Source organism: Syngnathoides biaculeatus, chromosome 10 (assembly GCF_019802595.1).
Source record: "Syngnathoides biaculeatus isolate LvHL_M chromosome 10, ASM1980259v1, whole genome shotgun sequence".
NCBI lineage: Eukaryota > Metazoa > Chordata > Actinopteri > Syngnathiformes > Syngnathidae > Syngnathoides > Syngnathoides biaculeatus.
The window spans coordinates 21,781,170-21,794,841 of NC_084649.1; the positions used below are offsets into that span (position 1 = coordinate 21,781,170).

The 13,672-nt window shown below is 47.2% G+C and overlaps 1 protein-coding gene across 6 annotated transcripts in view; it reads right to left on the reverse strand.

Annotated features, from left to right (window-relative positions):
* Positions 1–1,947: 1,947 nt before the first annotated feature.
* Positions 1,948–13,672, reverse strand: part of necab3 (N-terminal EF-hand calcium binding protein 3) — a 28,821-nt gene continuing 17,096 nt past the window's right edge. For 4 of the 6 annotated variants that reach the window (XM_061833275.1, XM_061833276.1, XM_061833273.1 and 1 more), the window contains 9 exons: positions 13,252–13,349; positions 10,786–10,922; positions 9,079–9,164; positions 8,760–8,827; positions 7,470–7,517; positions 6,090–6,202; positions 5,773–5,850; positions 5,560–5,651; positions 1,948–4,130 (listed from right to left, as the gene is read on the reverse strand). In XM_061833275.1, coding sequence (XP_061689259.1) covers positions 4,102–4,130; positions 5,560–5,651; positions 5,773–5,850; positions 6,090–6,202; positions 7,470–7,517; positions 8,760–8,827; positions 9,079–9,164; positions 10,786–10,922; positions 13,252–13,349 — 749 coding nt within the window. In that variant the 3' untranslated portion in view covers positions 1,948–4,101. Of the gene's footprint in view, positions 4,131–5,559; positions 5,652–5,772; positions 5,851–6,089; positions 6,203–7,469; positions 7,518–8,440; positions 8,615–8,759; positions 8,828–9,078; positions 9,165–10,785; positions 10,923–13,251; positions 13,350–13,672 lie in introns of those variants that run through there. The other 2 variants (XM_061833274.1, XM_061833278.1) reach the window with 2 other exon arrangements.

Sequence of the window (13,672 nt, forward strand, 5' to 3'; positions counted from 1 at the left end):
AGGGGCTGAGCTGTCAATTGATCACCACTTGGTGGTGAGTTGGCTCCGATGGTGGGGCAAGATGCCCCAGGCTCAAATGTATTGTGAGGATCTGCTGGGAACGTCTGGCAGAATCCCATCAGAAGGAGTTTCACGTCTTACCTCCAATAGAGTTTCACCTATGTGAAGCTCACCCACCCCTCACCTGTGGTCGCGAACTGTGAGTCATGAGCGAAAGAACAAGAGGTCAGATACAAGCGGCCAAAAATAAGTTCCCCACAGGGTTTCTGGGCTCTCCTTAGAGAGAGGGTGAGAAGCAAGGTCATCCGGGTGAGGTTCAGAGTATAACTGCTGATCCTCCGCATTGAGAGGAGCCAGATGAGGTGGCTCCGGCATCTGTTTAGGATGCCCCCTCCTGGACGCATCCTTGGTGAGGTGTTCCAGGCCTGTCCCACCAGGAGGAGGCCCTGGGGATGCCTCAGGACATGCCGTCTTGGCCGGCTTCGGAATGCGTCAGGATGCCCTCGGAAGTGGCTGTGGAGATGGAAGTCTGAGAGTCCCTGCTAAAGCTGCTTCCCCCGCGACCCGACCTTGGATAAGCACAAGAAAATAGATGGATGTTTTTTTTTTTTTTATATTCTGCAATTGGTTGGTAACCAGTTTGAGGTGCACCCCACCTCCTCGCTGGGATAGACTCCACCACTCCCCTGACCCTCTTGATGATAAGCAGCTTGGAAAATGAATGAATGAATGAAGCTTACAGTATTTGCTTGCAGTATTGTCTGAAGCGCAACCATTGGCCAGCCCAAATTGTTTGGTCAGCAGTGACACTTACTGGTGACAAGAAGAAACAGACAGAATATTGTATCGCTTTCATTTAAGACTAATTACAGAGTATCTATCTATCTATCTATCTATCTATCTATCATCTATCTATCTATCTATCTATCTCTATCTATCTATCTATCTATCTATCTATCTATCTATCTATCTATCTATCTATCTATCTATCTATCTATCTATCTATCTATCTATCTATCTATCTATCTATCTATCATCCAAATCAGCGTTTCAATTCATTTTCTTTCAATATTAAATTAACAAGCAGGTTTTAGCATTTCAAACCACGTCTAAAAGCTTCAGATTCGGGTTTCAAGCATTACTTTGGGTTGGAAATGTACATACGTTGCTATACTTATATTTTATACTATTGTTGTTTATAATGGTGTCATCTGAACATCTTTAGTTATTCATTTGGATCTCAGGGTGAATGTGCACATTCAACCACCGTCCGCCAGAGGTTGCTGCAGCACTCTGAAGAATAGAAGAACAAGAATAACGATTTTAAATGAAATATACCCAAAACAAATTAATATCCTGAGATAAACTATAGCTATATTTTAATGTTTATGCACATATTTTTAGTACATATATAAAATATTTTTAAATGATTCATGACTTCATTCAAAGGATCTTTTTGAGTATCTAGATAATATAAAACCAAGCTGTAATTGTTAAATCATTAAAATTATATTATAAATAATTATAATTCGATTTTTCGGGATAATTACATAAAAGTGCAGTTTCGGTTAAAGAAGCAACTTTTTTAGAGCGCCAGATTTGTGGCTGCAAAAAAATGTGTTTGTAACGCAAAAGGAAAAATGGAAAGGGGACATATTTTGCTCAGATTTGGCACATATCCTGTTTACCGAGCTCCAATTTCCTCCCTCTGCGTGTAAACGTGGGCCAGATGGAAGAAGGAAGAAAAGAGGAGAACAGATGTCGTCGGGCACCTTTTTGCCCTGCTGCTTATGCACTTTCGGAAGTCGTTTTGTTTTTATATTATGGGATATAAGTAAACATATTATGGGATATAAGTACACATGCGAGTGAGGAAACAGTAGAATAACAAAAATGAAATACATGTACACTCACACATAAACTTAAAGAATTTTTTGTTTGTTTGTTTGCTGTTTTATTCAACAGACTTTAGTTTCCGTACAAGTTTGGCCCATTTTCAGCACCGGAACACAACAGGAACCATTCATCGGACTTTTCTGTCTGCGTGATGTGTTAAAATTAAGTACTGTACATCATTGATCTGCCGATTTTCACATAGTATGACACCAAATTTACGCGGGGAATGAAAAAGCTTATTTTAGGGCAATCCTCGCTGATCGAGCTCTTGTGTGCACACTAGTGCAAAAATATCTGGTGCAATTTGTGGTCACTTACTTTTACGGAATCCGCGAGTTTGAAATTAGTCCCGAGTTCACTGTGGCAAAAATCAAGCAAGTTGAGCCACTCGCCAAATTTTAAGAGGTCGTTCCTTCGGATAAACAAATTCTAAATCAAAAGTCATACAATCTTGCTCAGCTGAAACATACAATGGGCCATTGAGCCACCTTGCACTCGGTGTTGGAACTCGAGTTATTTGCTGTACTGTACTAATAAATTCGCAATTTGAAATAGTTTCAAAATAGTTCCGAAACAAATCTCTGTATTCTTTCTTAATTCGTCTTCTCAATTCATCAACATACCGTAATTTCCGGCCTATAAGCCGCAACTTTTTTCAACTTTATGCGGCGACGCGGCTAATTTGTGCTTTTTTTTCCAAACGGCCGCAGGGGGCCGCTCGAGCGGAAAAGGTAAGACTGAGACCGGTGGAATATATGTGCCGAGGAAGTGACTTTTACCAGCCCGGCCATGTTAGCGCTGCGCTAGCGTGTTACTGCCGTGTCTCAGTGATTTTTACCTTTGCCGCTTATCCTCACAATGGTCGTGGGGAGTGCTGGAGCCTATCCCAGCTGTCAACGGGCAGGAGGCGGGGTACACCCTGAACTGGTTGCCAGCCAATCGCAGGGTAAATGGAGACAAACAGTCGCCCTCACAATCACACCTCGGGGCAATTTAGAGTGTCCAACTAAGCCATCCATCCATCCATCCATTTTCTTAGCCGCTTATCCTCACAAGGGTCGCCGGGAGTGCTAGAGCTTATCCCAGCTGTCAACGGGCAGGATGTGGGGTACACCCTGAAGTGGTTGCCAGCCAATCGCCGGGCACATGGAGACAAACAGCCAGACTCACAAGCACACCTAGGGGCAAGTTAGAGTGTCCAATTAATGTTGCATGTTTTTGGGATGTGGGACGAGTGCCCGGAGAAAACCCAGGTAGGCACGGGGAGAAGATGCAAACTCCACGCAGGCGGGGGCCGGGATCAAACCCTCAACCTCAGAACTGCGAGGCCAACACTTTACAGCTGACCCACCATGCCGCCCTGATTTTTACCAGCATGTTTTTATCTAAACGACCCTGTTAGCGCGGCGGCACTAGCATTAGCGCAGTGACGTTAGCGTTAACGCGCAGCGGTGCTAGCATTAAACTCTCTGTGTACCCTCTTTCTTTGTAAATATCTCAGGTTTCAATGTGGGCACTCGCGGCTTTTACACAGCTGCGGCCTATGTATGTACCAAATAGTATTTCCTTTACAAATATACTGGGTGAGGCTTATAAACAGGTGCGCTCTGTAGGCCTGGAATTACGGTGAATGGCAGGATGCGTAGTTCATGTTGGACCAGCTAGCAGTTAAATTGTGAGGGATGAAATCGGCGTCATCGTCGCTGTCTTACCTCGCAGTCACAAACGTTACATATGGTAATTAATTTTCGCAGTCCTGTATGTGGAGTCAGGTCCAATGCGTTTAAGTCAACTTACCGTACGTACATTTTAGCGAGTCTTAAAAAAGGCAACATCAATCTGAACCGCCGTTTCCCGCAATATAATGCACATATAGCTATACTAGTACTCCATATTATATAAAAACACATTCATTATGATTAGTATCGTCATGCATATTCGACGGTTAGATGTTTTCCACAAGCGACATACTGTAATTACACAATATGCCCATTGTGTAGCTCGTCTCAAAGCGGAATAATGAGCAGCTGAAGATGACAACAAGCTCTCCGGAGCAGGCAGGGTTGGCGACGTGGCCTTCAAACAAATGGATGCGGTTTCAATCCTCCCGACTGTGCGTGTGCGACCATGCAGGTGGGTGGGTTCGGTTGATGCGCCGGCGTCCGTGAGACATCCTCGTAGGCAGTGGATGTGACGCGTGTGGATTCAGTTGTTAGTCAGAATCCACCAGGAAGCTGCGGGGATGAAAAGAAGAAAAAGAAAAAGAAAAAAAAAAGGGTTAGCACCGGCGCATTCACTCCCACTATTCTTGCTATTCTTAAGTGACTTAATTGCCCATTTTGAGTGATTTGACATATTAAGAAACATAATATTTTCCAACTGTGTTCATCCAAATGAAAATTGTAGGCTGTAATTTGGCACTGCGACCTGTTATCAGAACGAAATTTGGTCGGAATGCGATACATGAGAACATCCACGAAAATGTCTCGAGAACCCATCCCAGGAAACACAAAGACGGCCAATTGGATTTCAAGTGGACATTTTAAGCTGAAAAAAAACCCAAACTTGTTTTTAGTTTGTTTTGGGCGGCACGGTGGAGCAGCTAGTAAAGGGTTGGCCTCACACTTCTGAGGTCCCGGGTTCGATCCCGGCCCCGGCTGTGTGGAGTTTGCGCGTTCTCCCCGTGCCTGCGTGGGTTTCCTCCGGCCACTCTGGTTTCCTCCCACGTTCCAAAAAACATGCGACATTAATTGGACCGAGGTGTGATTGTGAGTGCGACTCTTTGCTGGCAACCAGTCCAGGGTGTACCCCGCCTCCTGCCCGTTGACAGCTGGGATTGGCTCCAGCACTCCCACGAACCTCGTGAGGATAAGCGGCAAAGAAAATGGATGGATGGATGGATGGATGGATGGATAAGAAGCCGGAACATGAAATTTGGGAGGCCTGTCTATCATGACCAAAGCCTTAGCAAAATGTCTCAATAACCCATACTGAAAAAGACACTGCCATTTTGTTTTCCAGGCACTCATTTTTGGCCCATCCATCCGTTTTATTTGCTGCTTATCCTCACTTAGGTCACGGGGAGTGCTGGAGCCTAGCCCAGCTGACAACGGGCAGGAGGAGGGGTACGCCCTGAACTGGTGGCCAGCCAATCGCAGGGCACATTGAGACAGACAACAGCCACACTCACAATCACACCTTGGGGCAATTTAGAGTGTCCAATTAATGTTGCATCTTTTTGGGATGTGGGACAAAACCGGAGTGCCCGGAGGAAACCCACGCAGGCACGGAGAGAACATGCAAACACCACACAGGTGGGTCCAGGATTGAACCCGGGACCTCAGAACTGTGAGGCAGGCATTTTACCAGCTGCTCCACCATGCCGTCTCATTTTTTGGCCCATGTTGAGCTTTTCCAAGTCATCCCCGATGCTAAATTTTGAGAAACTGGAGATTTTTTGACTTGTTGCCGGTGCCACTTGCACTGAAACCCACAAAAAAAAAAAAAAGGTCTCAAGAAACTACACCCGAAAGGACAACAGGAAGTCTGCCATTTTTGGTTTGAAGCGGCCACATTGGGATCATTTTGTCAGTCCCCCAGATTTTGTCCGATTGTCACCAAATGTGAGAAAAATGTGTCACATTCGATACGGGCTGCCCTCACCTGGGAGCAACATGGTCGACACCGCCTCGGTGTCCTCCATCATGTTGATGACGCAGCGCTGGAAGTCTTTGCTGCTGCTGGATTGCAGGTTGCTGGGGAAAAAGAAAATATCAGATTTTAAAAAACGTGACATTTGGAAATGCTTGAAAATTGAATGCAAACAACATCCCACACAGCCGTTGGTCCACAAAGACGCTGAACGGCAACACTGACCTCATCCAGGAGGCCCGGTCTCGCCAGAACTCGTAAATCACATAAGAGGACTTTTCCGAAACCTTCTGCACGGATACGCTGATGGGAATAAAGAACGACAAACAGATACAAAACGTCAAATATCTGCGATGTTTTAAGCAACACGCACGGCAGACTGCTCCCAATCGTCCAAACATTACTATGAGCGACCATAAATTGAGGAAAACATTTTGTAAATTTGCAGGGCAGCCATATTTTAGTAAAATATTTTCCTTCTTGACATGATTGCTGCGTAATATTTTAAAACCAGGTTTAAAAACAACAACAAGGCTCCTGACTGCAGGTTATCCGAGTGGGCTGCCGTCGCGTCGACGTAGCTCTTGAGAACGTTCCGGAAGTTGTCCACATCGCTGGCGTTCACGGCCATCTTCCTCTGGAGCAGCAGAATGTTCTGTTGGCATCGAGATCCACGCGTCAAAAAATTTCGGGGCTGCATCAGCCGAGCGACTCAGACCGCGTCCTCCGTTCAGAACGTTTATCGGCTTCCGTTCGGCACGGAAACATTTAACGACGACATCGACATCCACGTCGATTACCTGAGTATAACCGTCACCGCGGTTACCACTGAAAATGGATTCACTGATCTGTGTGACTGCTTTTTCTTTTTTAATTGCTCTTTGGTGGCACTATGACGCAACTGGCTTCACAGTTCTGAGGTCCCGGGTTCAAATCCTGGCCCCCCCTGTGTGGAGTTTGCATGTTCTCCCCGTGCCTGCGTGGGTTTTCTCCGGGCACTCCGGTTTCCCCATCCATCCATCCATCCATCCATCCATCCATCCATTTTCTTAGCCGCTTATCCTCACAAGGGTCACGGGGAGTGCTGGAGCCTATCCCAGCTCTCAACGGGCAGGAGGCGGGGTACACTCTGAACTTGTTTCCAGCCAATCGCAGGGCACATAGAGAGGAAACCGGAGTGCCCGGAGGAAACCAACGCAGGCACGGGGAGAACGTGCAAACTCCACACAGGGGGGGGCCAAGATCGAACCTGGGTCCTCAAAACTGTGAGGCCTACACTTTACAGCTGAGCCACCATGCCGCCCCCGGTTTCCTCACACACCCCAAAAACATGCTTTAATTGGAGACTCTAAATTTCCCCTAGGTGTGATTATGAGTGCGACTGTTTGTCTCCATGTGCCCTCCGATTGACTGGCAACCAGTTCAGGGTGTACCCCGGCTCCTGCCCGATGACAGCTGGGAGAGGGCTCCAGCACCACCGTGACCCTCGTGAGGATAAGCGGCAAAGAAAATGGAAGGATGGAGTTATAATGAATTGTTTGATACACTTCTCTGTGTTGATCAAACCGGCCCAATAAAAAGCAGAGGAGGAAAATCGTCTCCATTTCAGGCCGGTGACCCACCAGGCGGCGCAGTCGACGCGAGTCAGTGAGTGCGAAATGAATAGGCACAAACATAAAGTCCACCTCCGAACGCTTACGGCGCCACAAGTGGACCTCGAAAGCAATTTCAGTAAATTGATTTTGATTGTCCGTCCCGTTACATTCCCGCCACTCGCCTGATCCCCTCTCTACGGTGTGAAACAGCCCTGAGCCTCAAGGCCCTTGAGCAGCCGACAACACAGCATTGCAAGGACGTCAGCATTTTTACAAACTGATCAATCTCGCGCCGTCGGTGACTTCTTCTGTTGGGTTTTGACTTACGGCGGTGGATGCGGGAGTGTCCACCTTCAGGGGCTCCAACTTGGGACCCTTAAAAAGGAGAATGAATAAATAACTAGATAAGAATAAGGAATCATAACACACTTGTTCAAAGGTCAAGTGTTGTGAAATGGATGATTTTTAGTATGTTATTTATGAAAAAACGGCAGCCGACGTGGACCCGACGTTTTTTTTTTTTTTTTACCTCCGGGAAGGTCGCTCTTTGTTCCTTCGTGTTCGCCAAAATGCCGGCTCGTTGCATTGCTGGGCATTGCTCGAACACTCGGGAGGATGGATTTACCCTTCATAAGTTTGCAAGTGACCCGGTTCATCGTGAAAAATGGATTGCACGGGTACTTTGTGGGTTTCAAATGACCAGTAGGTGTGTATAGAGCTACTAAAAAAAAAAAATAAGAGTTTGGGGCGGACCACGTAATCCGTCTCTCATAACGTAACAAAAGATCCGCGTAAGTATGACAGGCGTGGTGATGTGCGCGTCGGATGGGCTCGCCGGCGAAGGCTGTCGCGTCGGCCCGCAGACGGCAGCGGCTATGAACAACGCTCCCGACAATGGCGCACTCCGCCGCGTGCGACGACAACGCCGTGAAGCAGCCCGGCTCGGCTGCATGATAAGCCACCTCGGCGCCGAAAATGAACCAACCGAGGCGCTGCATCCGCCGGTCACGGCTTCGGTGAAGGCTGCCGAGTCGGGCTCGTGGACGGCGGCGGCTCTGAACAACTCTGCCGACAATGGTGCACTCAGCCGCGTGCGACGACAACACCGTAAAGCCCACCGGCTCGGTGGTGTTGCTCATCGCAGACGGCGGCGGCTATGAACAACGCCGTAAGGCGGCCCACCTCGGCGCCGAAAATGAGCCACCTCGGCCGACAAGGCCGGCGGCTGGCTCGGCCTTCCCGGCCTTGTCGACAAGGGATGACACTTGACCTTTAAGGCAAATTTAGAAGCTCCAGTAGATGAGCGGCAGGTCTGAAGTGGACCTTTAATGTGCAACGAGCTGGAACGTCAGAGTCGGCAACAAGGTAGATGAACGGCTATGAACAACGCCAGAAGGCGGCCCACCTCGGCGCCGAAAATGAGCCACCCCGGCCGACAAGGCCGGCGGCTGGCTCGGCCTTCCCGGATGAAGCTGGAACATCAGAGTCGGCAACAAGGTAGATGAAATAAAAGTATGCGCGAGACCACGCTGTGCAACAATTGACAGGCGGTGAAACTATTTGTTTTTGTGGATTGGATATTGCATTGTGACAGGACGGGTCAGGAAGGTTTCGCACCTGAGACTCCAGTTGATCGAGCAGCAGCTGCAGCCGGGCGATCTGCGAGTTCCACTCCGCCTCCTCGTCTAGGCGACACACAACAACAAGCTGACTGCAAATGGTTGGACCGTCGTGGACTATTTTTTGACTCTATGGATTATTTCGAGCTGTGGCGTTTGTTTGTTCCTGCGAACCTTGTGAGGATAAGCGGCTAAGAAAATGGATGGATGGATGGATGTTTATCAGCTTTAAATGAGAAATTTCCTGAGGTGAAAATTAAAAAGCATACAAAATGGATTTTGTCAGCAAAAGCGTGTTTCTTGCGTTTTCCGCTTACTTGTGTTTCGGGCGCGTGGGGGGATGTCGTTTGAGACGTTCGGGAAACCGTGACCGCATCTCCGGTGACTCGTATCCAACTTTCTACTGTCAAGATGCAGGGAAAAAGGAGAGGGACAGCCTAACGTGATAAGAAGGCGCGGAGGGAGGTATCATTGAGTGATATGCTGAAATGGACCAAACAATGGAAGCTAATGAAAGAGTCACACACAATCGTGCGATTCATCCAAATCATCACCATGACCTTAATGAATTATTTTTTAATAGTGTTCAGATTTTTTTTTTTTTTTTTTTTGAAAGTGCAGCAGAAATGAGTCATTCCGAATTCCAAGATCTAATACACACACACACTTGCACGTACGCACAGACACACAAAATCCAGCCTCCCGCGTCCGGCCCATTAGCGAGACGTGCGTTTGAACTGGAAACGCGCACATTGTGCCGTTCCGAGGCGACGCGAGTTGAAAGAAGAGCTGTCCGAGGTGGAAATCATTAGCCGAGGCTCCTCGCCATCTTTGCCGACGCCTTTCTAATAGCAGGGGTGGGTTTCTTGCCTTTTGAATTTGACACGGTACCGTCTATGTGGGAACCTTTTGAGTATTTTGTACACTTCTTTCGGTCCTTCAGCATGCCGGTTCTTTCGAAACAAATGCAGTAGATGCAGAACACGCCGATGAGCTAAAACATTCACAAATAAATAAGATTCACCACAATGTAGGAAATTAAGTACCCATCTGATTTATAACCACATTCAAATTTATTTTTACAATCGGTAGGTAAATTTGTGAATTGGGATCTTTTTTTTTTTCAAATTTAGAAGATTTTCTACAACTCTAGATCCATCCATCAATTTTGTTATCCCCTTATCCTCACGAGGGTCGCAGGGAGTGCTGGGGCCTATCCCAGCTGTCAACAGGCAGGAGGCGGGGTTACACCCTGAACTGGTTGCCGGCCAATCGCAGGGCACAAAGAGACAAACAGCCGCACTCACAATTGCACCTAGGGGCAATTTAGAGTGTCCAATTAATTTTGCATGTTTTTGGAATGTGCGAGGAAACCGGAGGAAACCCACGCAGGCACGGGGAGAACTTGCAAACTCCACACAGGCGGGGTTGGAATTGAACCCGGGACCTCAGAATGTGAGGCCAACGCTTTTACCAGCTGACACAGCGTGCCATCACTCTAGATCCTTGTTTTGTTAAGTTTAAAAAAAAACAGACTTTTTATGAGCGTCAGTCGGTTCGGCCTAACTTCACCTTTCGAGTGTTACTAAACTTGACGGGTGGTATTAAAAAAAATGATAATAATAAATAATGAAAATAATAGATGGAATGGGCAACACAGTGGCTCAGTTGGTAAAGCGCTGACCTCACAGTTCTGAAGTCCCGGGGTTCAATCCCGGACCCGCCTGTCTGGAGTTTGCATGTTCTCCTCGTGCCTGCGTGGGTTTTCTCCGGGCACTCCAGTTTCATCCCAAAAACATGCGACATTAATTGGACACTCTAAATTGCCCCTAGGTGTGATTGGGATTGTGGCTGTTTGTCTCGATGTACCCTGCGATTGGCTGGCAACCAGTTCAGTGTTTACCCCGCCTCCTGCCCGTTGACAGCTGGGATAGGCTCCAGGACTCCCCGCGACCCTTGTGAGGATAAGCGGCTCAGAACATGGATGGATGGATGGATGGAATGACTACAGAACTGGTACTGACATAGCAGGGGCGCTCTCCTCGTCCACAGCCTCCGTGGCGCATTGCAGCGAGTTCTGCAACGACTGCAACTGAGCGGACGTCTCTCGCAGCACGAACCGGGTCACGAACTGGCCCAGTACGCTGGAATCCTGGTACTCCTGAAAAAGTACGCACACGGCAGATGGGTGACGCTACAAACAGGAACGTCGCCCACACTCCTTTCCTAAGAAAGTAACGAAATACAAATACATATTTGTACTTTATGTCAGTATGCTATTTTTTTCCACAACTTGTTTTACGTTTTAGGCCACGCATGACGTAAAACACCGTATATCTCTTCCGCGGCGTGGCCAAACTCGCAATTGCGCTCCCCCGCGACCCTTGCGAGGATAAGCGGCTTGGAAAATGGACGGATGAACCACCGCTGACGCCAATGAAAGCGCTCGAGTTCTTTACGCGGTGTAGCTAACGTGAACTCGGGCTCGACACCGAATAATAGTTGTCTGTCTTTGCACCTTTTCTTCAACTATGTTCAAATATACACTTACAGTAAGTACAGGAGTTGAATCAGTACTCCGTACAGTAATCTGTAATCTTAAGTAGGGAGTTTGACTACTTTTTGGACACAACACAGAGTTAAAATAAATAAATAAATAAATAAATCACGTTCCATTTTCTCAGCACGAACGACTCATAAAGTCATACGTCTCTGACAGGCTTTTAATAGCGACACTAATTGGTGCCCTCGTCGCTCAACACAAACGCCGCTTGGAAAAAAAAAAAAATCCCGCTGACATGTTTTGCAACAGCGCAGCAGCTCCGGACCCTCTGAGGATCTTGCCCGCAACTGGTCTGCTTTAAAACGGAAGGAAGGCGAGCTAATTAAGGCGGCTCGCGTCGTGACGCGGCGCTACATTCTCCCTCCGCTTGTCTCCTCTAATGAGCCAACTTGACTCACGGGTCACGGCTTAAACTGTACTGAGGTCGTTGTGTGAGGTCAAGAAGCCCATTCACTTGGGGGAAGAAGGTATGGATAAATGTTACAAAGACATTTTTGTTTCACTTTTGCTACCCTTGGCGGAAATAGATTTTTTTTTTTTTTCAGGCAATCAAAGCTCCACAACAGCAGAAAATGAATCATATCGTTAGCCTCATAGCTTAGCTTACGGCCACGCTACCCTGAGAACGCCCGATGTCGTCAGATCTCAGAGGCTTAGCGGATTTGGCCCTGGTTAGTACTCGGATGGGAGACGGCCTGGGAATACCAGGTGCTCTCTCCCCGGCTAAAATGGAGAGAGGTTGCGTCCGCAAGGGCATCCGGCGTGAAACTGCGGCAAACAAATATGCGTTCATCTGAGATGACACGCTGTGGCGACGCCTAACGGGACAAACCGAAAAGAGAATAAGAAGAAGTTTGTGTCACAGCATAATTTCCCAAGCTATGACTAACTTCCTATTACAAAATGAATTTTTTTAAAAATTGTACTTGCTCAAATTATTCTTCATGTTTTGTAAAAACGTCCAATTACAATTTAGGAATCAATGCTATTAGGCTAATGCTATTTGAAAAATCAAACCCAAGTATCTGTTTCTATTCTTTCCTAGCCAATAAGGAAGAAAATGTAACTCTAAAAAAGTCACGCTAATGTTAAAAAAAAAAACATTTTTAATCATCCATCCATCCATTGTCTTCGCTGCTTATCCTCACAAGGGCCGCGGGGAGTGCTGGAGTCTATCCCAGAGAACATGCAAACTCCACACAGGTGGGACCTCAGAACTGTGAGGCCAACACTTTCCAATTGAATTACCGTGTCAATAAGACTAATCATCCATCCATTTTCTTCACCGCTTATCCTCACGAGGGTCGCGGGGAGTGCTGGAGCCCATCTCAGCTGTCAACGGGCAGGAGGCGGGGTGCACCCTGAACAATTCTCCAGCCGATCGCAGGCAACATGGAGACAAACAGCCGCACTCACAATCACACCTAGGGGCAATTTAGTGTCCAAATAATTTTGCATATTTTTGGGATGTGGGAGGAAACTGGAGTACCCAGAGAAAACCCACACAGGCACAAGGAGAACATGTCAACTCCACGCAGGCGGGTCCAGGATTGAACCCGGGACCTCAGAACTGTGAGGCCAACAACTGAACCACTGTGCCGCTGAGACAAAATGAAGTTATAGGTATATCATTAACATTATTATTATTGCAATTATTGTATGATGTGAATTTTACTTCCAAAGTTCCCTGTTTTGGTGGTGGGGGGGGGCAGAGGAAATTTATCATATATAGTCCACCACTGCACTCACATTTCATCGAAGCACAATAAATTTAAAATACCATCTCAAAGCAAAAATGTGCCATATTTGGTGCCTGTGATTGATTGTGATTCATTCAAATTGAAAAGTGTGGTGAATCTAACTCCAAAAAAAAATGAATCAATTGACAGCTTTAATATAAAAGTACAGTGACCCAATGAACGCTTACCTCTTTAGTTTTATACATGGCCTTTAAAACGGCCACATTGAGCTTCTCCAAAGCTGAGAGGACGTTCACGTACTCCCCGAGGTGCTGGGAAAAATAATCTACGCACAGGAGAAAAGTGTCACGCCGTTGGTTTTGCATCGGAACGCAACAGGAGGCCTACTTAATGTTGTGGCCAGAGAGTCACGGATTAGAAATTCAGGCGCGCCTTGAACGAGGGCATTAATTGGAAGACGTGACGCAAACTCGCATTAGCGCGACACTCAACGGGCGTTGATGTCAAAACGGAAGCGTCACCGTTCCATGAATAATGCAGCGGCCGTTTTATTTTGGGTGCTACTGATATTTTCCAGCCTCCGTCCTAGTTTATCCGGCTTTAACCAGGCCACCCCCCCCCACTCCCCCCCCCCCCCCACATACATAC